This window comes from Notolepis coatsorum, assembly GCF_963971535.1.
Source record: "Notolepis coatsorum genome assembly, chromosome: 4".
Taxonomy (NCBI): Eukaryota; Metazoa; Chordata; class Actinopteri; order Aulopiformes; family Paralepididae; genus Notolepis; species Notolepis coatsorum.
The window spans coordinates 82,698,333-82,723,399 of record NC_140168.1 but is presented as its reverse complement, the minus strand read 5'-3'; the positions used below and the strand labels follow the sequence as shown (position 1 = coordinate 82,723,399).

Here is a 25,067-nt window from a genome sequence, read left to right as displayed (position 1 = left end):
CGGTGGCCTATTTGCGTGCCCAAGAGATGGGAGGAAAGATACACACTGCTTTCATACTGGCCCGCTCAAGAATAGCCCCACGTAAGCAACAATCTATCCCACGTCTAGAGCTCTGCGCAGCCCTCGCAGGAGCACATCTAGCCACGTTAATCCAACGTGAACTCACCATTCCGGTGCATAGAACAATCTTGTGGTCAGATTCCACGACAGTACTAACATGGATCAAGTCTGATTCATGCAGATACAAAGTCTTCGTGGGAGTCAGAGTCACCGAGATTCAAGAATTAACAGAAGAAGCAAGCTGGCGGTATGTGGACACCAAACACAACCCAGCTGACGTCATCACCCGGGGAATGTCTCTGGATGACCTAACCCGTCGCAACATCTACAGTGACGGACCAGCATTCCTCAAGCTCCCGGAAGGAGATTGGCCTACGCCCACCCCGAGGGAAGCAAGTAACGAGGAGGCTGAGAACAAGAAACCTATGTTCTGTGGACTGAGCACTGTCGCCTCCACAGACCCCAACATAGATGACTGCATTACCCTAGAGAGTGCGCAACAAAGAACATTCCTGCGGCACCACCCAGAGATTCAGTCCACCACTGACATGTCAGCAGCTGACTACGAAGAAGCAGAACTTCTTCTACTACAACGAGCCCAGAGAGACTCGTTCCCCGATGAGCTAGACTGTCTACAGGGAGGAAACCCCATCCCATCAGACAGCAGACTGATTCACCTGGCACCAGAGAGTGACGCCCATAATCTCATCAGAGTGGGTGGTCGCCTGCGGAGAGCCCCCGATCTACCAGATGACATTAAGTACCCGATCGTCTTGAACAGCCGACACAAGGTCACAGAGCTGATCATAAAGAAATACGACGAGGATGTACACCACGCAGGAGCAGAGAGAGTCTTCGCGGAGATCAGACGTCGTTATTGGATATTGCAAGGGAGAGAAGCAGTACGGCGCTTCCAGCGAACCTGTCTAGACTGCCGTAAGTGGCGCGCGCAGCCCAGCATACCACGGATGGCTGACTTACCCCCCTGTCGCCTCCGAATCGGCGACAAGCCATTCCACTCCACAGGCATGGACTGCTTTGGCCCGTTGTATATAAAGAGAGGAAGAGGCACCGAGAAGCGGTGGGGTATTGTATTCAAATGCATGACCACCAGAGCGATACATATCGAGCTCCTTCCGACCATGAGCACAGACTCATTCCTTATGGCCTTCCGGAGATTCACATCACGGAAAGGAAAACCGTCTACATTGTTGTCTGATCATGGGACCAACTTCAAAGGCGGAGAAAGAGAGCTGAGAGAGAGCTTCCAAGCTATGGGCCCAGAACTTAAGACCCACCTCGCTCCAGCCCAGATTGACTTCCAGTTTAATCCCCCGAACGCACCCCACTTTGGTGGAACCTGGGAACGAGAAGTACGTTCTATAAAGACAGCCCTGTACGCCGTACTCGGAGCCCAGACTGTGGCGGAGGAAGTCCTAATGACAGTCCTCACGGAGATCGAGGGAGTATTGAACTCAAAGCCCCTCGGTTACGTCTCCAGTGATGTAGCAGATGTCGACCCAGTCACCCCCAACACACTCCTAATGGGGCGGCTGGACCCCGCGCTACCCCAGACAATGTACAGGCCTGAAGAAGCGAACGGCCGAAGAATGTGGAGGTACAGCCAAGTACTAGCTGACAAGTTTTGGAGCAGCTTCCTACTTCACTACCTACCGTCTCTACAGACCCGCCAGAAGTGGGTAAAAGAGAGAGACAATTTGACAGAAGGAACAGTCGTCATGATTATTGACCAGTCACTACCCAGAGCTATGTGGCCGGCTGGCCGCGTAAGCAAAGTGATCACCGGTGCCGATGGCAAGGTCCGAGCAGCTGAAGTACTCGTCCAAGGGCGCACTTACACACGTCCCGTGGCAAGGCTCATAGAACTGCCCCGACTCCCAGATACTATCGATGATGACCATGACCCTATGACTTTGTGAGTTGACTGACCCTTACAGCGGACCTTGAGTGGTAGACAGTGCGGTTAATCTGTCTCTGCTTAGCTAATTAGGTGGGACTAATTAGGGGGCGGCTGTTGTGAAGGATCAGATTAAACCGAATATGTATATTTATTTATATATATATATTTAATTGTATTTGTATATCGTTTGATATCCCCTGTATATTCCTTGTACAATATGCATTGAATATCCCCGTTTCTACTAAACAGCCCATAATAGTTTCATTCTACCATTGGACGAGAGCCTGGCGCCAGGTTGCCATACCCCTAGGTCCAAGTTCAATCGTGCCGCCTAACATGTCGTGGCAACCCCCGGTTCCGCGCAGTAATATGTCGGGCGAAATACGAATGGTACTATTTGTTCATAGCGCATATATATATGGCGCCAGTAAAGTAGAACTTTCTTTTAGTCCAGTTCTTTACCCTCCAACAGAGTGACAGACGCAAAGCCTCCCCACGACGCACGTGCGGTGTAGTAAGGCCTACTTGGCCCAGAATAGGCATTGAGATATCGTGTAGATTAATAGTTGAATAGTCATAGTTGGCACTATACCGTCGAGTTGGACGTATTCTATTAAGCTAATAATAGTCTATTTATGTATGGTGCATCGTTCGGTTAGAGTTCTAAAGTTATCAGTACCCCCATCGTTCCTGACGTTATCTGGACGCTTAACCAGGCTGGTCAGACCCCTAGTGGTGATTGCATCCGAGGAGCTCCGGGCCAAGAGCGACTGGACCTGTATATTGGATTACTCTACCCGGACGACGGCGAGCCTTCCACGGCTTGGATTATGCTTTGTGTGCTTTGATTATTCCATGGATAAAGGCCAACACTGCGGAGTGTTGGAATTACCCCCCGGAGAGGACTCCAGGTGAGACGGCGCTCTACACGTGAGGTCGCCTCACGTCTCTCCGTTGTGGACCGGCAGATACCGTTCCACAGAGGGTCCAGCTGTATTCGTCTGCGGCCCGAGGTTCTGTGGGCACCGTGTCCAAGACTTTGGATTCTCCCAAGACACCGTCGGCCAGATGGGATACCGCCAGCGGATTCTCTAACCCCCCCCCTCCTACTGTCTTACAACCAGCGGGACCCCCCCCCCCCCCTTAGTGTATCCAGCTATAATCATTTAAGTACCATCGCTATCGTTTCCTAAATATTCCAGGTTGTATACTTACTCCCTGCGCAACCAGAGATTGGACATTCAATGTTGATTTACCTACGAATACTCATTTGCCATAAAAGTGCATATTCCATATTTCAAATCATAAATGTAATTAAGTGATCGTTGTATACACCCTTTGCTGTATTAAACCTTCGATTTGGTACATTTGTGTGGATTCGTTTCATCAGGTGGGAAAGTGTTCATCATACTTATATCTTGTACTGGGTGGCCAGAAGTTAAAGTACATGAGGTAGTGGTATTAAATATCATATCTAACAATACAGTCAGGGAATTGTACCCCTCAGTTACAAGCGCCGTGGACAACCGTGCTCGTCACGGATCTGGGGCTGAGCGAGTTCGAATCCCGGACTGCAGCCGTGCCTTTCCCAGAGTGTCTTCCCCCCCATCTGAACCCTTTCAGCCTGCTTCTGTCGGTCGAACTTGACCAAGTATAAATGCGATAAACGTATAAAAGAGCCAGGGAAATGGCCAAAGTAAAAAAAAAAAAAAAAAAAAAGTGGCAAGCGGCTTCCCCCCACTCCCAATCCCTACCCAATCCCCCCTCCCGCGTGTACACCTGGTGCCTATGACGGCAGCCAACTAGTACGCGTGCTGGAGGGGGGGGCCTAAGACTGTTTCATCACCAAAGTCCTATCCCCCAGTCCATGCCCCCTCCCTCTGGACAATCTTTTCCGCCCTCCCTCCCGCCACCTGGCGCGACAACACTTTGTTTCAGACACTTTGTTGTTGTTGCAGCCGACAGGCATTCTGTAGATGACATGTGTCAACAAATGTACATGTCTGTGTGAATTTATGTTGTGCCGTTGTTACTGTAAAAATGTAATGATTGTGATATGTTGTTATAGGGCTGGGCGATATGGCAAAAAATCATATCGCGATAACGATATGATAATGTTATCATATTTCTCTATATCGATAATTATCGAAATTGTTATAAGTAAAAAAAAAATTTTTTTTAAACAACAGATGTATGTTTATTTTGCAGCAATTCTTTGTCGTTGCCGCCATCTTTAGTGTTACATCCCCTCACACTCCAGTTCTCAGGCTGCAGCTGGTTTAAAAGCAAAAGAACTGCCTGAAGAAGTCCACTATTATCCCTGTACCCAAAAAATCCAAGCCTGCTTGCCTCAACGACTACCGCCCTGTAGCTCTCACCTCCATAGCCATGAAGTGCTTCGAGAAGCTAGTAAAGGGCTACATCTGCTCCTCCCTCCCCATCAACATGGACCCCCTGCAATTTGCATACCGCCCCAACAGGTCCACGGAGGACGCCATATCCCATGTGCTGCACACAGCAGCATCACACCTGGACAAGAGGCAGGGGAACTATGTGAGAATGCTATTCATCGACTACAGCTCGGCATTCAATACCATAGTCCCCTCCATACTCATAGCCAAGCTCAGGGACCTGGGCTTGGGCTATGACCTCTGCCAGTGGGTCTTGGACTTCCTGACTGGCAGACCCCAGGTGGTGAGAGCAGGCAACTGCACCTCCTCATCCATCACCCTCAACATAGGGGCCCCCCAGGGCTGTGTTCTGAGTCCCCTCCTCTACTCCCTGTACACACACGACTGTGTGGCTCAGCGGAGTAGCAATACAATCGTCAAATTTGCTGACGACACAGTGGTGGTGGGCCTGATCTCTGCCAACGACGAGAGGGCCTACCTGGAAGAGGTCAAGGTCCTGGCGGGATGGTGCCAGGAAAACAGCCTCTCCCTGAACGTCAGCAAAACAAAGGAGATGATTGTGGACTTCAGGAGGTCGGGGGTCAAGGACTACAGCCCCCTCAGCATCGACGGGGCACCGGTTGAGAGAGTCAACAGCTTTAAGTACCTCGGAGCCTACATATCCGAGGACTTGACATGGACCACACACATTAACAGTGTTGTGAAGAAGGCACGACAACGCCTCTACTTCCTCAGGCGCCTAAGGAAGTTCCAAGTCAGCCAGAAGATCCTTAAGAACTTCTACTCATGTACAATAGAGAGCATCTTGACCGGCAACATCACCTCCTGGTTTGGGAATAGCACTGCACAAGACCAAAGCAGACTACAAAGAGTGACACGTTCAGCCGAACGCACAATTGGAGGGGGGCTCAAGGCAAGGCAAGCACAGAAAGACTCAGAAGAAGCTTCTATCCCCAGGCCATCAGGCTGCTAAACGAACAATGAATGAACACTACACAACAACAACCACCAAACGCACATAGCACACACATCCACACGCACACACTCACTTTAAACAAACACACTGTAGCACCCACTCCACACACTTATAGCACACACCCACTTTAAACAAACACACTGTAGCACCCACTCCCCACACTTTATATTTATGGATGAAGGATTGCACTACAACTCGTACACCTTACTGTAAATTGTACCTAAAATTGTACCTCATCCCATTTCTGCTTTGCACTAGATAGTACTGTACATTAGTACACTGCATAGTATTGTGTATTGTATATTATATGGTAACTCAGAACATTGTACATATGTCTATACCGAACACTGTGACCTCATTTTCTTCTTCTAAATTCATGCTATATTATGTTATTATGTTATTTGATACTATCTTGTCTAGCACAGTCTCTGGAGCGTAACAGTAAGAAGCATTTTGTATGAAAGTATTCTGTACTTCTGTATGACAACTATTAAAGAACTTGAAAAGTAAACCGGCTTCTCTGCTGGCTGTGGCTCCAGGGGAGTTGAACAGTTCTGGCTCTGCTCGTTTATTTTCGATCTTTTGGCGCTTTTTTGGTGGACAAACCACCGCACATGTGCACCGTGACTCGTGACTGGAGTCTAGCTCTGCTAGCACACATAGCCTACTGTGTACAGACAGTTTCAAACTGTATTTTAAATTAGAAAGCAAACTAAATAAATGGACAAGAGAAAAATAAATCTCAATTTGGTCAGTATTGTCATTTGGACAAGCAAAGCCATTACTTTAAGTTGCAGGCAAGAAAGACAAGTCTGTCCACTGTCTCTGGTTTTAAAACTGCCCTGTTGCAAGTCACAAATTGTTTTAAAAAAAATATATATATATATATATATATATATATTTTTTTTTTATATTCGATATCGATTATTAAAATATATCGCGATATTTATCGTTATCGTTATATCGCCCAGCCCTATGTTGTTATTAATGAGACGATGAACTGTATGTGTGTGTCACTGGAATTTCCCCAAGGGGATTAATATAGGAATATCTTATCTTATCTTATCCAACAGCCTAGGACAACTCTCCACCCACCTCAAACCCCACGTCAATAGCCTGGGTGTAATCTTTGACCCAGAGCTCAAATTCGACCGGCAGGTAAATGCCGTAGTCAAGTCATGCTTCTTCCAACTCGGCAACATCAGTAAAATAAAACCAATCCTTTCACCCGTCGACCTGGAAACGGTAGTCAATGCATTCATCACATCACGCCTTGACTACTGCAATGCCCTCTACACCGGCATCAGTCAGGCAGCCATGTCCCGCCTCAAAATGGTCCAGCACTCTGCAGCTAGGTTCCTTACCGGCACCAGAAAGAGAGAGCACATCACACCAGTCCTAGCCTCCCTACACTGGCTCTCACTTAGAATAGATTTCAAAATCCTCCTCCTCACCTTCAAGGCACTATCGGGTGCAGCACCCCTATACATCACCGAGCTCATCACCCCCTACGCAGCACCCAGGTCACTAAGATCCTCCAACCAGGCTCGGCTGGTCCCCCCCTCGCACCAGACTAAAAAAGAGAGGCGATCGCTCCTTCAAGGCCGTAGCCCCCAAACTATGGAACCAGCTTCCCCTGGAGATTCGATCTGCCCCTACGCTGGAGACATCTAAGGCCCGTTTAAAAACCCACTTTTATTCCCTAGCCTTCGATTAATCCTGTTTCTCCCACACCCTAACCCACACACTCCCATGCAATTTTATCCTGCCCCCTCCCTCTTGTATCTCTTCTTGTGCTCCTCTGTCCCTGGTGTGCTATACTGTACTTTGTGCTCCCCTATCCGCTTGTCCTATTTTTTTTAATGTACTGTCCTGTCCTGTCCTTTTTGTATTTGTGTATTTTATAGGACATTGATTTTATGCTTTGACTGTACTGTACAGCACTTTGGTTGGCTCTCGAGCTTTTAATTGTGCTCTATAAATAAATGACTTGACTTACTTTACTTGACTTGACTTGATGGCTGTCGGAATGAAGGACTTCCTGTGCCGCTCAGTGCTGCATTTAGGTAGTGTGAGCCTATAACATGCTCCTCCTGTCAGCCAAGTCTGTGTATAGTGAGTGGGAGGGGTTTTCCCTGATGGCCTGGAGCTTAGCAAGGTTCCTCCTATCTGCCACCCTCGCTAGAGTCCAGCTCCACCCCAACCACGCTACTGGCCTTCCTGACCATCTTATCCAGCCTGTTTGTGTCCCCTGCTCTCAGTCCGCTGCCCCAGCAGGTCTGTTATATATATCCGTTCAGTCTGTTTTTGTATAAGTGAATGTTCTTAAGAGAGAGAGAAATTCGATTTTTCAATTGCCTCTCTGCTGTTTAGTTCAGCACTGTGTGCAGTGCCAAGCAAGCCACAGCGCCGCTGTCCCAGCTGAAACGTATAAAAGGGAACCTGTGTTGAAAAACCATTGTGCCCCCCCCGAGGACATTTTATGCCCCCCCACTAATTTGTTTCTGCAGCCTGGTCTGAGATCAGCATAGGCTGAAAGAGAGAGAGAAAATGGGTCTTAATTGAAGATTTAAAAACTTTGACAGAGCAGGCGAGTAATTTATTCGACAGGTACTGTAGGGAGCGCGGTAGGCAAAGGCTCTGTGGACAGTGGATTTCTTTTTACCCTAGGAATCGATAGGAGCCCCACATTTTGTGAACGAAGAACAAAGATCGGATAGATAGAGAGGTGCGAGCCCATTTAGAATTTTGTAAGCAAGGAGCAGCACTTTAAAGTCAGATCCGGCCTGGATGGGAGGACAGAATTGGTGTGATATGATCAAATGTTCTAGTTTTAGTTAGTATCTGTGCAGCCGCATTTTGCACGAGTTGAAGATTTTTGACGCTAGAGTTAGGTAGACCTGAAAAAAGCACATTACAGTCTAAACGTGATGAGTCAAATGCATGAATTAGGCTTTCAGCATTTTTCTGTAGTAGTTAGTAGTCCAGAAGTAGTATTTCCCAAAAATATGGTATGGCTGAAAAAACACAATGGGGCCATAGCCTGAAGTCTATTGTAGTACATTTCATAAAGATCTGTTCAGAAATGAGTGATTAGAAGCGGTTTTGGTAAAAGGTGAGAGAGCTCAGAAAACTATTTTCTCATAGACTTCAATGCATTCGATGAGATTGCCAAATGATTGACGGAGGTAGAGGCTCGAGAGTTGGGAGTGGTATTTGAAAAAATAAAAAGTCTGCCGTGTACTTCGGCGCACGCCTCACATAATTATCTGCATGTAACTCGAGAACCGCTGAATGGATTTAGTCACCGGCTATCGACAGGCAACAAATAGGGCTTTAATTCAATATATATTGTATTAAAAAATATGCACACCCGAGCCGCTAGAGTGTGGTGGGCAAAGTGTCGGTGGGCAAATCGTCCTCAAGAGGGCCCACATGTGGGCCGTTGCAGGCTAAGAGCCTGTTAAGCCCTAGCCCTATTTTCTGAAAATCCGCCTAAAAATACATACCTACTGTAAGTAAATGGAAGATTTCTCCACTTCTACAAGGCCCATTTGCATGTTCTTGGTATCTAGGTACATCTATGGATCTCAGGGAATGTATTCCCAGGGTCAGAAATATTGTGTGTTATGGTTTGTAACCGACCCCAATCGCACAACACAAGACAGGTATGAGAGTAAGCCAAGAAAGGGCATTTATTGAATACGAACAAAAAAGCGGCACTGTCCCTTTAAGGGAGAACACAAAAATACTGGAACAAGGAATGGGAAAATTGGCACTGTGCCTTTAAGAGGCGAGCAGGCCAAGGGGCCAAGGCTAAAGGACAGGGCCAGGGCAAAGGACAGGGCAGGAACAGGGGCACTGGAGAGGGGAACAGGGACAGAGGCCCGGGGAGGCGGGCTGGAGACAGGGACAGAGAAAACAGGGTTAAGGCCTTGGACAGGGCGAGGGCCAGAGCTGCTTACAGGGATGGAGTAGGAGCGCGCAGGCAAGACGTCTGGAGTAGGGTGCGTCGGCTTAAAGAGCACGCCGGCTCGGAGAGCGCGCCGGCTCGGAGAGATGCATCCTCCCGTAGAGAATTAGAGAGCGATGCGCGTCTGGAGTAGTAGCGCGCCGGCTAGAAGTCTGGAGTGGTGCGCGTCGGCTTGAAGAGCGCGCCGGCTCGGAGAGCGCGCCGGCTCGGAGAGACGCATCCTCCCGTAGAGAATTAGAGAGCGATGCGCGTCTGGAGTAGTAGCGCGCCGGCTAGAAGTCTGGAGTGGTGCGCGTCGGCTTGAAGAGCGCGCCGGCTCGGAGAGACGCATCCTCCCGTAGAAAATTAGAGAGCGATGCGCGTCTGGAGTAGTAGCGCGCCGGCTAGAAGTCTGGAGTGGTGCGCGTCGGCTTGAAGAGCGCGCCGGCTCGGAGAGCGCGCCGGCTCGGAGAGACGCATCCTCCCGTAGAGAATTAGAGAGCGATGCGCGTCTGGAGTAGTAGCGCGTCTGGAGTAGTAGCACGTCTGGAGTAGTAGCGTGTCGGCTAGAAGAGCGCGCCGGCTCGGAGAGACGCATCCTCCCGTAGAGTATTAGGAAGCGATGCGCGTCTGGAGTGGTGCGCGTCTGCTGAAGGAGCGCGTCTGCGCGGGGTCTGGGGTGGAGCGCGTCTGCTGTAGGAGCGCGTCTGCTGTAGGAGCGCGTCTGCGCGGGGTCTGGAGTGGAGCGCGTCTGCTGTAGGAGCGCGTCTGCCATAGGAGCGCGTCTGCGCGGGGTCTGGAGTGGAGCGCGTCTGCTGTAGGAGCGCGTCTGCTGTAGGAGCGCGTCTGCGCGGGGTCTGGAGTGGAGCGCGTCTGCTGTAGGAGCGCGTCTGCTGTAGGAGCGCGTCTGCGCGGGGTCTGGAGTGGAGCGCGTCTGCTGTAGGAGCGCGTCTGCTGTAGGAGCGCGTCTGCGCGGGGTCTGGAGTGGAACACTGGAATACCTCCCGTAGATAATTAGAGAGCGCAGGCTGTGTCCCACTCCAGGCAAACGGCGACAGGTGGCGAAGGCTGGCACCTCGTCTCACGCCGGAGATGAAACAGCATACAGAATACAGAAACAGATACAGATAGAGAATCTCCCGTAGGAGCTTACAGATAGAGAACGACCCGGCAAGGACTGAAGGGGAAGTCCAGCTATTTAAAGCCCTCTGGGGCGCTAATTAGAACACACATCAGGTGCGTGATGGTAATTGATACTTGACTTAGAAGTGTGTGTTCGGCACGGACCAATCAAACACATAATCCTCACAGTACCTTAAAGGAACGGAGCGAGGCAGGGAATGCAATAAATAAACAACGACAACGCGAGGGTGGGGGCTGGTGAGGTGAGGAGACAGGGAATAAAAGGTCCAGGGAAGGAATTAAAGGTCCAGGGAACAGGCAAACCTCACAGTACCCCCCCCTCCACGGGAGCCACCGGGCGACCCAAAAATACAGACAGAGGGGCAGGGGACATGACAAGGCAATAAACAAACAAAAAAAAACTGGGCCATGCTAGCAGGGAAGCTACACCAAAAGTGGGGCTAGCAGAGGGACAGGGTAGCTGCCAGGGCACTGCTAGCTACAGGGCCTATGCCAGCTGTACTGCTACATTAACATAGAGGCTGCGCTAGCCGCCGGAGCTAGGCTAGCAGACAGGGCTGGACCAGCATGAGAGAACAAGCTAGCTGGAAGGACAGTCCTAGCTGTGGGGAAAACTGACCTTGCTAGCTGAAGGGGCAGTCCCAGCAGTGGGGAAAACTGACCTTGCTAGCTGAAGGGGCAGTCCTAGCAGTGGGGAAACTGACCTTGCTAGCTGAATGGGCAGTCCTAGCAGTGGGAGAAACTGACCTTGCTAGCTGAAGGGGCAGTCCTAGCAGTGGGGAAAACTGACCTTGCTAGCTGAAGGGGCAGTCCTAGCAGTGGGGAAACTGACCTTGCTAGCTGAAGGGGCAGTCCTAGCAGTGGGGAAACTGACCTTGCTAGCTGAAGGGGCAGTCCTAGCAGTGGGGAAACTGACCTTGCTAGCTGAAGGGGCAGTCCTAGCAGTGGGGAAACTGACCTTGCTAGCTGAAGGGGCAGTCCTAGCAGTGGGAGAAACTGACCTTGCTAGCTGAAGGGGCAGTCCTAGCAGTGGGGAAAACTGACCTTGCTAGCTGAAGGGGCAGTCCTAGCAGTGGGGAAACTGACCTTGCTAGCTGAAGGGGCAGTCCTAGCAGTGGGAGAAAACTGACCTTGCTAGCTGAAGGGGCAGTCCTAGCAGTGGGGAAACTGACCTTGCTAGCTGAAGGGGCAGTCCTAGCAGTGGGGAAAACTGACCTTGCTAGCTGAAGGGGCAGTCCTAGCAGTGGGAAAGCTACACAAAAAGTGGAGGCCATGCAGAGGGACCGGGTTAGCTGCCTGGGCATGGCTAGCTACAGGGCCTATGCTAGCTGCAAGGGCTGCATTAACATAGAGGCTGTGCTAGCAGCCGGGGCTAAGCTAGCAGACTGGGGCCATGCCGGTAGTAGAGGCCTGGCAAGCTGCAGGGGAGCTAACGAGGCTAACAGGGAAGCTAACAGGGGAGACTAACAGGCTAACAGGGGAGCTAACAGGGAAGCTAACAGGGGAGTCAACAGGGGAACAAACAAAGGCTAACAGGGGAGCTAACAGGGGAGACTAACAGGCTAACAGGGGAGCTAACAGGGAAGCTAACAGGGGAGCTAACAAGGAAGCCAACAGGGGAGACTAACAGGGAAGCTAACAGGGGAGCTAACAAAGGACAAACTCAACATATACTGTCTGTGCTGGCTGGGGTCGTCGACTGGTCGGGTCGTACTGTTATGGTTTGTAACCGACCCCAATCGCACAACACAAGACAGGTATGAGAGTAAGCCAAGAAAGGGCATTTATTGAATACGAACAAAAAAGCGGCACTGTCCCTTTAAGGGAGAACACAAAAATACTGGAACAAGGAATGGGAAAATTGGCACTGTGCCTTTAAGAGGCGAGCAGGCCAAGGGGCCAAGGCTAAAGGACAGGGCCAGGGCAAAGGACAGGGCAGGAACAGGGGCACTGGAGAGGGGAACAGGGACAGAGGCCCGGGGAGGCGGGCTGGAGACAGGGACAGAGAAAACAGGGTTAAGGCCTTGGACAGGGCGAGGGCCAGAGCTGCTTACAGGGATGGAGTAGGAGCGTGCAGGCAAGACGTCTGGAGTAGGGCGCGTCGGCTTGAAGAGCGCGCCGGCTCGGAGAGCGCGCCGGCTCGGAGAGACGCATCCTCCCGTAGAGAATTAGAGAGCGATGCGCGTCTGGAGTAGTAGCGCGCCGGCTAGAAGTCTGGAGTGGTGCGTGTCGGCTTGAAGAGCGCGCCGGCTTGGAGAGCGCGCCGGCTCGGAGAGACGCATCCTCCCGTAGAGAATTAGAGAGCGATGCGCGTCTGGAGTAGTAGCGCGCCGGCTAGAAGTCTGGAGTGGTGCGCGTCGGCTTGAAGGGGCAGGGGACATGACAAGGCAATAAACAAACAAACAAAAACTGGGCCATGCTAGCAGGGAAGCTACACCAAAAGTGGGGCTAGCAGAGGGACAGGGTAGCTGCCAGGGCACTGCTAGCTACAGGGCCTATGCCAGCTGTACTGCTACATTAACATAGAGGCTGCGCTAGCCGCCGGAGCTAGGCTAGCAGACAGGGCTGGACCAGCATGAGAGAACAAGCTAGCTGGAAGGACAGTCCTAGCTGTGGGGAAAACTGACCTTGCTAGCTGAAGGGGCAGTCCCAGCAGTGGGGAAAACTGACCTTGCTAGCTGAAGGGGCAGTCCTAGCAGTGGGGAAACTGACCTTGCTAGCTGAAGGGGCAGTCCTAGCAGTGGGAGAAACTGACCTTGCTAGCTGAAGGGGCAGTCCTAGCAGTGGGGAAAACTGACCTTGCTAGCTGAAGGGGCAGTCCTAGCAGTGGGGAAACTGACCTTGCTAGCTGAAGGGGCAGTCCTAGCAGTGGGGAAACTGACCTTGCTAGCTGAAGGGGCAGTCCTAGCAGTGGGGAAACTGACCTTGCTAGCTGAAGGGGCAGTCCTAGCAGTGGGGAAACTGACCTTGCTAGCTGAAGGGGCAGTCCTAGCAGTGGGAGAAACTGACCTTGCTAGCTGAAGGGGCAGTCCTAGCAGTGGGGAAAACTGACCTTGCTAGCTGAAGGGGCAGTCCTAGCAGTGGGGAAACTGACCTTGCTAGCTGAAGGGGCAGTCCTAGCAGTGGGAGAAAACTGACCTTGCTAGCTGAAGGGGCAGTCCTAGCAGTGGGGAAACTGACCTTGCTAGCTGAAGGGGCAGTCCTAGCAGTGGGGAAAACTGACCTTGCTAGCTGAAGGGGCAGTCCTAGCAGTGGGAAAGCTACACAAAAAGTGGAGGCCATGCAGAGGGACCGGGTTAGCTGCCTGGGCATGGCTAGCTACAGGGCCTATGCTAGCTGCAAGGGCTGCATTAACATAGAGGCTGTGCTAGCAGCCGGGGCTAAGCTAGCAGACTGGGGCCATGCCGGTAGTAGAGGCCTGGCAAGCTGCAGGGGAGCTAACGAGGCTAACAGGGAAGCTAACAGGGGAGACTAACAGGCTAACAGGGGAGCTAACAGGGAAGCTAACAGGGGAGTCAACAGGGGAACAAACAAAGGCTAACAGGGGAGCTAACAGGGGAGACTAACAGGCTAACAGGGGAGCTAACAGGGAAGCTAACAGGGGAGCTAACAAGGAAGCCAACAGGGGAGACTAACAGGGAAGCTAACAGGGGAGCTAACAAAGGACAAACTCAACATATACTGTCTGTGCTGGCTGGGGTCGTCGACTGGTCGGGTCGTACTGTTATGGTTTGTAACCGACCCCAATCGCACAACACAAGACAGGTATGAGAGTAAGCCAAGAAAGGGCATTTATTGAATACGAACAAAAAAGCGGCACTGTCCCTTTAAGGGAGAACACAAAAATACTGGAACAAGGAATGGGAAAATTGGCACTGTGCCTTTAAGAGGCGAGCAGGCCAAGGGGCCAAGGCTAAAGGACAGGGCCAGGGCAAAGGACAGGGCAGGAACAGGGGCACTGGAGAGGGGAACAGGGACAGAGGCCCGGGGAGGCGGGCTGGAGACAGGGACAGAGAAAACAGGGTTAAGGCCTTGGACAGGGCGAGGGCCAGAGCTGCTTACAGGGATGGAGTAGGAGCGTGCAGGCAAGACGTCTGGAGTAGGGCGCGTCGGCTTGAAGAGCGCGCCGGCTCGGAGAGCGCGCCGGCTCGGAGAGACGCATCCTCCCGTAGAGAATTAGAGAGCGATGCGCGTCTGGAGTAGTAGCGCGCCGGCTAGAAGTCTGGAGTGGTGCGCGTCGGCTTGAAGAGCGCGCCGGCTCGGAGAGCGCGCCGGCTCGGAGAGACGCATCCTCCCGTAGAGAATTAGAGAGCGATGCGCATCTGGAGTAGTAGCGCGCCGGCTAGAAGTCTGGAGTGGTGCGCGTCGGCTTGAAGAGCGCGCCGGCTCGGAGAGCGCGCCGGCTCGGAGAGACGCATCCTCCCGTAGAGAATTAGAGAGCGATGCGCGTCTGGAGTAGTAGCGCGCCGGCTAGAAGTCTGGAGTGGTGCGCGTCGGCTTGAAGAGCGCGCCGGCTCCGAGAGCGTGCCGGCTCCGAGAGACGCATCCTCCCGTAGAGAATTAGAGAGCGATGCGCGTCTGGAGTAGTAGCGCGCCGGCTAGAAGTCTGGAGTGGTGCGCGTCGGCTTGAAGAGCGCGCCGGCTCGGAGAGACGCATCCTCCCGTAGAGAATTAGAGAGCGATGCGCGTCTGGAGTAGTAGCGCGTCTGGAGTAGTAGCACGTCTGGAGTAGTAGCGCGTCGGCTAGAAGAGCGCGCCGGCTCGGAGAGACGCATCCTCCTGTAGAGTATTAGGAAGCGATGCGCGTCTGGAGTGGTGCGCGTCTGCTGAAGGAGCGCGTCTGCGCGGGGTCTGGGGTGGAGCGCGTCTGCTGTAGGAGCGCGTCTGCTGTAGGAGCGCGTCTGCGCGGGGTCTGGAGTGGAGCGCGTCTGCTGTAGGAGCGCGTCTGCTGTAGGAGCGCGTCTGCGCGGGGTCTGGAGTGGAGCGCGTCTGCTGTAGGAGCGTGTCTGCTGTAGGAGCGCGTCTGCGCGGGGTCTGGAGTGGAGCGTGTCTGCTGTAGGAGCGCGTCTGCTGTAGGAGCGCGTCTGCTGTAGGAGCGCGTCTGTGCGGGGTCTGGAGTGGAGCGCGTCTGCTGTAGGAGCGCGTCTGCTGTAGGAGCGCGTCTGCTGTAGGAGCGCGTCTGCTGTAGGAGCGCGTCTGCGCGGGGTCTGGAGTGGAACACTGGAATACCTCCCGTAGAGAATTAGAGAGCGCAGGCTGTGTCCCACTCCAGGCAAACGGCGACAGGTGGCGAAGGCTGGCACCTCGTCTCACGCCGGAGATGAAACAGCATACAGAATACAGAAACAGATACAGATAGAGAATCTCCCGTAGGAGCTTACAGATAGAGAACGACCCGACAAGGACTGAAGGGGAAGTCCAGCTATTTAAAGCCCTCTGGGGCGCTAATTAGAACACACATCAGGTGCGTGATGGTAATTGATACTTGACTTAGAAGTGTGTGTTCGGCACGGACCAATCAAACACATAATCCTCACAGTACCTTAAAGGAACAGAGCGAGGCAGGGAATGCAATAAATAAACAACGACAACGCGAGGGTGGGGGCTGGTGAGGTGAGGAGACAGGGAATAAAAGGTCCAGGGAAGGAATTAAAGGTCCAGGGAACAGGCGAACCTCACATTGTGTCTGTTACTACAGTAGGCTTGAGTAAATTGTGATGAAATAAAGGATAATATAAATTATCATTGTCTTTGCATCTTTGACAGTGAATAACACCATGCTAAAAATGACCATTGATTGATTGATTGAAAACTTTATTATCAGATTGCAGAATGGGTACAGTACGGCTCAATACACACAATTGTTAAGGGGATGCAGACCAGAGAAAGACTTTCGTCTTGTTTACATCAGGGTCCCCCATTTTCAATTCATAATGACATTTATGACATACGCAACATACAGATATACTGTATATCATGACATTTATGACATACTGTACATGACATACAGGTATACAGTAATGTTACATTTGTGACATACAAGATATGGAAATATACAGTACTGTTAAACAGAGATCCTAACAGAAAATATATACATACGAGGGGGAGGAAACTGTACATTAGGAGGGGGTGGGTGGGTGGGTGGGAGGGCGTGTTTGGACATTTATGGGGGCCAGTTTCGAATTACAGCCTCCCGTAGGTGCTCTTTGAGAGCGGTTTTGAAGGTGGGTAGGAATTCAAATTTTTTTACGGCTGTGGGTAGGGTGTTCCACATTGATGTGGCATAATTGCGTGTTTAGACCCTTGTTTGTGCCGAATCTGGGTTGAACATGATTTGTGGAACTCCCTCTGGTGTTGTGGTCTATAAACTGTAAAAAATAAATGTTTTTTTCACAGGAAATTCAAATACTTTTGTTTTTCTACTTTAAGTGTAAATGCCATAACAATACAGTAAATTACCTTTTATCAAAATATTAACCATTAAATAAAGGTTGTAATCTGTAAATGTATTTGATTTTACTGTAATTTGACAGTAAGTATTTGGAAACCATTGATGCCAGACATTTACCGTTTTCTTGCAGCTTTTTAGTACTCTAAGCCATCCTAGGTGGTCAAAGATAGCAGGGGTGAGGTGGATTTTAGAAGTAAGGTAAAGCAGTAGTCTGACCAGTTTGTTTTGTGATGTTTGTAATCTTGTTTTTTGTGCCTTTGAGGTGCTTTGGTACCATGAGGTGCAAGCATAGTCGTAGTACCCTTGAATGAGTGCTCCTGTTAGAGTCTTCAGGGTATTCTTGTTTCTTGAGATCCGGTACAACATGACATGACATGAAAAACTGCCACTGAGCTCTTTCAGCACCTTGTTGAGATCACATGTACAAAGAATCTAAGGAAATTAATAAAGGGAAGATGATTAAACAGAAGGTTTTGTAGAAACAGTACTGAATTCTGCCATCCGGACACATGCTATTTGAAATATTAATATAGAATATAGAATATCAGGCCTATAAATGACCTTATTATAGCCAACTTGCACATCTATGGATCGGGCCAAATCTACTCTTTCCAATGCCAGAGTTAAATGTGGATTTAGTATCACCAGGCAGTCAGGAAGAACTGAGAATGAAATCTAATGTATGTACAGTTCCATTCTTAAAATGGATATGGCTCCGCCATTTTTGATCGGATTGCAACAGGGATTGTTGCTAAATGTTCACAGAAGGTAGACACACTAACTGCGCTCCAATCTATGCCAATAATGTTCAGTTTTGTGGTAGATAATCCCGAGAAATAAGAGAAATTAAAAATAATAATCAGGAAGTAATTTGCTTGCTCTGGATGCCCTCTCCTCATATGACTACAAAACTTTTAGCGATGCTAATTCAAAATGGTGGATATTCGCAAAATTATAAAGACATTCCATAAACTAAAATCTCACTAATAACACTTTAACCTATTGGTAAACAAACGTATTGTTGAAAATATACACTATGACTGCTGTTTTGACAGGATTATGGTCTTTAAAAAAAAGAAAAAAGGCAACATTATGTCATACAGTTTAGAGAGATTGATTTATGACGTTATGTCATTTTGGGACCGGTACCGGACCGGTTGGGCTTAAGAGGTTAAACGAGAAGGAGGAATGAAAAAATTCTTTTTTTATGGTGGAGCTCTGAGATACATGTATCACATTTGAAGGAGATGTCCTCAAACAGGCCTCTCTGATTTGGGGGGCGAACGACTAGCCTCAAGATTTCGTAATTGGGAGGAATTATTCTGCTTAATAGGTAGGTATAATTGGGTGTCATCTGCGTAAAATGAAAGTTAATACCACATTTGTGTATGATATTGCACAACTATGGCTGTACAAAGGCTCTTGTAATGCATAATGAAAATGTCAAGTTCACACTTGTGCGAGAAACCTGCCCTAACATGCGATGTTATGTGTGTGTGTGTGTGTGTGTGTGTGTGTGTGTGTGTGTGCGTGTGTGTGTGTGTGTGTGTGTGTGTGTGTGTAGATTGGTGTCCTGTCTGTGTGCATAGTGACCATAATCCTCGGACTTGGTCTGGGCCTCGGGCTGAGGAAATGTCAAGACAAAGGTACTGTCACACACACACACACACACACACACACACACACACACACACACACACACACACACACACACACACACACACACACACACACACACACACACACATGGCCGCCTAGTTATAGTTGAAAGTGGGGGTGCAATATTTTTTTTTTTTTTATTATTATTATTATTATTATAATAATTGACAGGCAAGGGTGGTTTGGAGGGGGTCCGGCACGACCCCCTCCACGGCAGATATTTTTTTCATTTAATGAACCTGTACGTGCAATTTCCTGCAATATAGAGCCTTCAGTCTTGACCAATAAAGCTGCTCTTTTCACTATAAAACTCAGTTTATATTGCAGTAATTACTATAATAATAATAATATATATATATACTGTATATATACTGTATATTGATTTTTCACTCTTTTATTTTTATTAAATCAATCTCCTTTCAAATAGGCCAAGTTTTTAATAAGAAAGAGAGAAAAAATACCAACAAGGAACAATAACAGGGTCTGCTGTAAATATAGCCTATTTTGTGTCTTAATTTGTTATGTTATCCTACACTTTAAGCTGTCTGATATTTCCATTACCTGTAACTCTTGGGTCTCTTTCTCTCCTTCTCTGCCTCCTCCCTGAGTCTGCACAGTCACCATATCATTCTACATTAAGGAGAGCAATACACTTATGAATACACTGAACCGGTTTGAATACACAATCTTTATGCTACTCTGTAAAGAAAGGGAGAGAGGGGGGGATATATAATCCAAGTATTTGTGTCTTAATTTGTTATGTTATCCTACACTTTAAGCTGACTGTCTGATATTTCCATTACCTGTAACTCTTGGGTCTCTTTCTCTCCTTCCTGAGTCTGTACAGTCACCATATCATTCTACATTAAGGAGAGCAATACACACAATTGTAAAGGGGATGCAGACCAGAGAAAGCCTTTTGTTTTGTTTACATCAGGGTCCCCCATTTACAATTCATAATGAATTGTAAGTAAGGGTGCAATTAACACCGTGCAATCCATTATTTGTGGAGCCCGCCCTTTAAGTCTTTGAGCTATTAGGCTACTAGGGTTCTTACTTTGCGTTTTGGTGTACTGAAAAATGCTCCGATGTCTGTATTCTTTCTTTTTTCTGCCATGTTACCTGGTTGGCTGGACACACACACACACACACACATTTTCATTTCAGGTATTGTACCTTAAGATAATTGAACATGTTGATTTACCGTAAATCCTCAAATATAGGACGGGTCTTCTATTTACCTCAGCTGCAAAGAGCACCAGGCCTTTATTAGAGAGGCAGGCCTTAATTTCAAAAAATGACACTCATGGGCATAATCCCTTCATTTTCAGACTTTTATTGCATTATTATTATTATTATAAAAAAAAAAAAAAAAAAAATTGGGGGGGCCCTCGTCACTAAAGGCCCACGGGCCGCGGCCGTCGTTAATCCGGCCCTGCTCGTCTGCCATAGCGAACGTTAAAATTTGCAAATGAAGTCAACGTTATCCAGCTGACGACACCACATATCTAGATATATGACAACGTTAGCTAGCGGCTAGCACTAAAGCTAACGCCAACCAGAGGGAAACTTTGTTATTATTATTATTATTATTGGTATGACCAGATGGCATTTCGGACCGTGAAACAATTTTATTGTATTGCGTGGTAGAAGTTATACCACTCAATAGTAAAGATGATGTCTAACATAATAGTTTGTTTGAACAACTGAACTTACTTAGTGGAAAATCCTGCTGTTAACTTGTGCCTAAAGTGTTCACGCTGCCTGCCTGCGTACCAGCTTACACCTGGAGGCTGCAGCGCTGTGAGACTGGAGTGTGCGCCGGCCGGGCTCCACTCTGTCTGCTGGGGGCTGGATCAAACCATATCGGGCAGGGGGGTGTCGCAATCTTTGGAAACTTAAAAACTTGCTATTAAGTGTCATTGCGTATTATTAATTTGATTGAAATTACGTAGAATGGTTAGATAAGATTTATATATTGGGGGGGGGGGGGGGGTATATCATATGATCAAAAAGTGAGGGAGCAAAGGGACAAGTTTGCTCCCCCAAGTTCAATACTGGTGGAGCACATGCTTCGCCTGCTCCATTACGTAGGCGCCTATGCACACACACACACACACAACGCGCGCGTGCACGCGGATGGCTTAGAGTAGACGACAGAGTACAACAACTTGCAATGGGCCTGGTTTACAAGATACACTACACCACTAAGATACCCATGTGCATGTCGAAATACTTCCCAAAGGTCAGTGAATACCACGACCACAACACCAGAGGGAGTTCCACAAATCATGTTCAACCCAGATTCGGCTCAAACAAGGGACTAAACACGTTTCGCAATTATGCCACAACAATGTGGAACGCCCTACCCACAGCCGTAAAATAATGTGAATCCCTACCCACCTTAAAAACCGCTCTCAAAGAGCACCTATGGGAGGCTGCAATCCAAAACTGGCCCAGGTAAATGTCCAAACCCCCCGGCACCCAACCCCCTCCAATGTACAGTTTCTTCCCCCTCAAATGTATATATTCTCTTTTTAGAAACTCTGTCTCTTAAACGGTACTGTATATTTGTATATCTTGTATGTCATAAATGTCTGGATGTAACAGTACTGTATATCTGTATGTTGTGTATGTCATGATGAATTGAAAATGGGGGACCCGGATGTAAACAAGACAAAAGTCTTTCTCTGGTCTGCATCCCCTTAACAATTGTGTATTGAGCCGTACTGTATTGTACCCATTCTGCAATCTGTTAATAAAGTTTTCAATCAATCAATCAATCAATCAATCAATAAAACACAAGGATCATAAAGAATGGTAAAACAAGGAGAAGAGGAGGTGTGTGTAATCCCACCAGGGCAGCTGTGATATGTATTTCATGTACTGCCTTTGTGTGTGTGTGGGGGGGGGGGGGTGGGGGGGGTGAGGGGGGAGAGAAAAAGAGAGAGTCAGAAATAGAGACATTTAGGATGCTGCAAACTACATGAAAATTGAAAAGGTCCCAGAGCTCAAAGCTTATTTACCACATGTGATCATATTGTGATGTAATGTTAAGTTAAGTTTATTTCTTAATTTTTTAAGAAAGTGTATGAATCTTAAGGTGCAGGGAGTGTGTGTGTGTGTGTGTGTGTGTGTGTGTGTGTGTGTGTGTGTGTGTGTGTGTGTGTGTGTGTGTGTGTGTGTGTGTGTGTGTGTGTGTGTGTGTGTGTGTGTGTGTGTGTGTGTGTGTGTGTGTGTGTGTGTGTGTGTAATAACAAGTATACTATAATCAGTGTATTATGGTGCAGTGCAGGGTCCATGTGTGCGGCTTGTGCCCAATAACAATAGTCCATGTATCTTGTGTGTGTGTGCGTGTGTTTAAGACTGTGGTCTTTGAGAATGAGAATGTTATAGTTCTTCTTTCTACACATGAATGAATGAATGAATGAATGAATTAATGAATGAATGAATGAATGAATGAATGAATGAATGAATGAATGAATGAATGAATGAATGAATGAATGAATGAATGAATGAATGAATGAATGCAAACTTTATTTAACAGATTGCAGAATGGGTACAATACAGTACGGCTCAATACACACAATTGTTAACACTATGCGTTCCCCGCCGCCCCCATTTCATCCATAGATGCTCTGTAATAGTCCGGATGCTACGCAGTTTGTTTTATTTCATTCGTATATATACAGCAGAAATGGCGTTTGATATAACGTGACTAGCTTTTAGCCTCATATCTAGCTTCCCAGAAAAAAGACGAGGCGAAAACCGCGATAAACCTTATATTCACAGCGCTATAAAATGTCAACCAACCGATGGATTTTTATTTTCTTTAAGCCATTATGAAGGCACGGTTTATGCACTCAAGTGACAATGAGAATGGACAGATAGCAATACTATAAAGTATATATATATAGTTGTTAGAAAGTACATCGGTTTGTTGACAACGGTCTGTCCTCTGGCCTATAAATCAGCGCGACACGCTGGTCGTCAATGTGTTAACACTTTGAGTGCCACTCACGAGATTTCTCTGGTTTTTAATAGTGACGTAGAATGCCACTCACGAGATTTCTCGGAATTTTTTTTTGCAATCTGAAAAATTATTGCATCACCCGAGCCTACCCGAGTATAGCCGAGCTGCGCCGGTGATCACTGTGGAAAAAAGCGCCCCCTGTCGTCTCCCAGATGACATAAGTGATTTTGGAATGGACTCAATGAAAATGAATGAGGAAAAAAATCCGGTACTCCACATTTTCCAGTTCACTGATCCAGCCGGGGTTACCACAGTTCATTCTGGAGCCTCAGATCTCCGCGGATCATGGAGTTCTACAGTATCGCGTTGGATCCATACACTTATCGATTTTTTCGAATGGTGATCAGGAATTGGAATATACCAGTTGGATACCATCTGATGTCAGGTAAGGACTCTATGTTATCAGTGGTAGGATAATCAGAGTAAGTTTGATGAAGTTATAAGCTGTTTTGTGAAATGTCTTCTTTCGGTTTCACTGTAAAAGTCTGTGAGGAAATCAACGGAGCGATTATCAGTGCGCGGCCGTAATGTGCTTGCGTGCACGTATAATATTGATCATCTAGCGTTTATTTGAAAACGATTCATAAAAAGGCCGACGAATATCAACGTTGTGGAATATTCCACTAAAAGACGATTTTCATAGAATGCTCCAGAATGAGCTGTTTTTTATATCAAAACGGGGGCTTTTCTAACTGCTCTGAAACGGAAACGACGCGATAAAAAAACAATCTGCCTTCACAGCACTGACTGGAAAATAGTCTTTGATAATGCGATGGGCAGATTAGACACATAGCCATAATTTAAAACATAGATTAGGCGATATTAACGTTAACATTGGCGCCGATGGTGGCATTCAAGCGGTAAAACGGAAAACCAGGCGTGGCGCTCAAAGTGTTAAGGGGATGCAGACCAGAGAAAGACGTTTGTCTTGTTTACATCAGGGTCCCCCATTTTCAATTCATAGTGCCACATACACACATTCCTCATATCCCTCCTAGTTACAATACACACAGTCATCATATCCCTCCCATACAATACGCACAACACAACAGACTAACTTGTCTTGCTCAATACTTGTTTATGAGTTTTAAGAGACAGCACTGTAATCTCTCTCAACCAAAGCTCTACTAGTCAACAAAGAGCAGCTCTCCACCTTGCTATCTGAAACACTGACACCATTATCAACCTAATATTATTATCTAGCTCTTCTCCACCTTGCTATCTGAAACATTATCAATATAACGTTAGCTACCAACTATAGCTAACGTTAATGTAGCGGGGCTCGTAATAACACAAGAGCATTTCACTATGAATTGAAAATGGGGGACCCTGATGTAAACAAGACAAAAGTCTTTCTCTGGTCTGCATCCCCTTAACAATTGTGTGTATTGAGCCGTACTGTATATTGTACCCATTCTGCAATCTGTTAAATAAAGTCTTCATTCATTCATGCCTTTTGAAAAGTGACATGGTCGGTGTAGTTTTTGTAAGGAGTTATCATGATGCGGTTTAAATTCGGTTACAGTAAAGTAACGTTACACAAATTGACATTCTAAAGTCAAGACACTTACCCCCATAAAGACGGTATCTCGACCGATCTCATCTTCCGTTGAATAGTCCGACTCGAGACACGTGCATTAATCCCATGGAACGTGTAAACAATAGCCATGTGCGTCGCCGAGTAGTAGAGGAAGCCTGCTGCTAAGCTAGGAGTTTGCTAAACTAGTAGCTAGCTGACCAAAAGGTTCTGGCTACAACTAGCGTTAGCGACCGTCACCACACTATAAAAAAATATATAAAAACACGATGCACATTGCACAATACAGTTGAACAATAAAGATCAAAAGATGAATTAATTATTATATTAGGCTAATCTCTTTTTCTTTTCTCAAATGTCACCGCAGTGTGTTGTTACAGCAGCCGGAGATCACTGGTTGATGACATCATCACAGTCACGCAGGTCTTCTCTGATTGAGTGTCACGGGCCAGTCTTAGATGACGTATTTGAAGCTCAAATAGCTATTTTGATTGGATTATTATAATCCTGGTCCTTGCCCAGTGAGGCTGGAAACTCATCACTGGCATTTTTTTTGCACAGAGGAAAACATTTCTAAAAAAAGAAAAAAAAATATATAGGCCCTATATGTTTTATGTAATATGTGTTTTTTAATTTATTTAAAAAAAAAATTCTGTCTATTACTAGTGAAACTTTGCTTCACGAGTATTCATACAGAAACCCCCAACTGGTCAATGATTAGCACCAACACTGATTTCGATGGATTTTTTGTTTTTTGTAATGTCAGTCAGACTTAACAACAACTCTTATCAGAAAAGTGGGAGTATTTAATTTTGTATCTGACATTACATTGCACCCATGGTGCAAGAAAACATTTGGTCAATTTTGCAATTTTTTTTTAAATAATAATAATCATTTTATAAAGAAAAATGTATCTGTGCAGGC

At 47.6% G+C, this 25,067-nt stretch overlaps 1 protein-coding gene across 1 annotated transcript in view; it reads left to right on the top strand.

Annotated features, from left to right (window-relative positions):
• Nucleotides 1–18,318: 18,318 nt before the first annotated feature.
• LOC311226583 (venom phosphodiesterase 1) overlaps nucleotides 18,319–25,067 on the top strand; it is a gene marked incomplete at its 5' end in the record, with an annotated part of 135,561 nt that continues 128,812 nt past the window's right edge. The window contains 2 exon segments of the mRNA XM_084312003.1: nucleotides 18,319–18,324; nucleotides 18,479–18,560. Coding sequence (XP_084168129.1) covers nucleotides 18,319–18,324; nucleotides 18,479–18,560 — 88 coding nt within the window.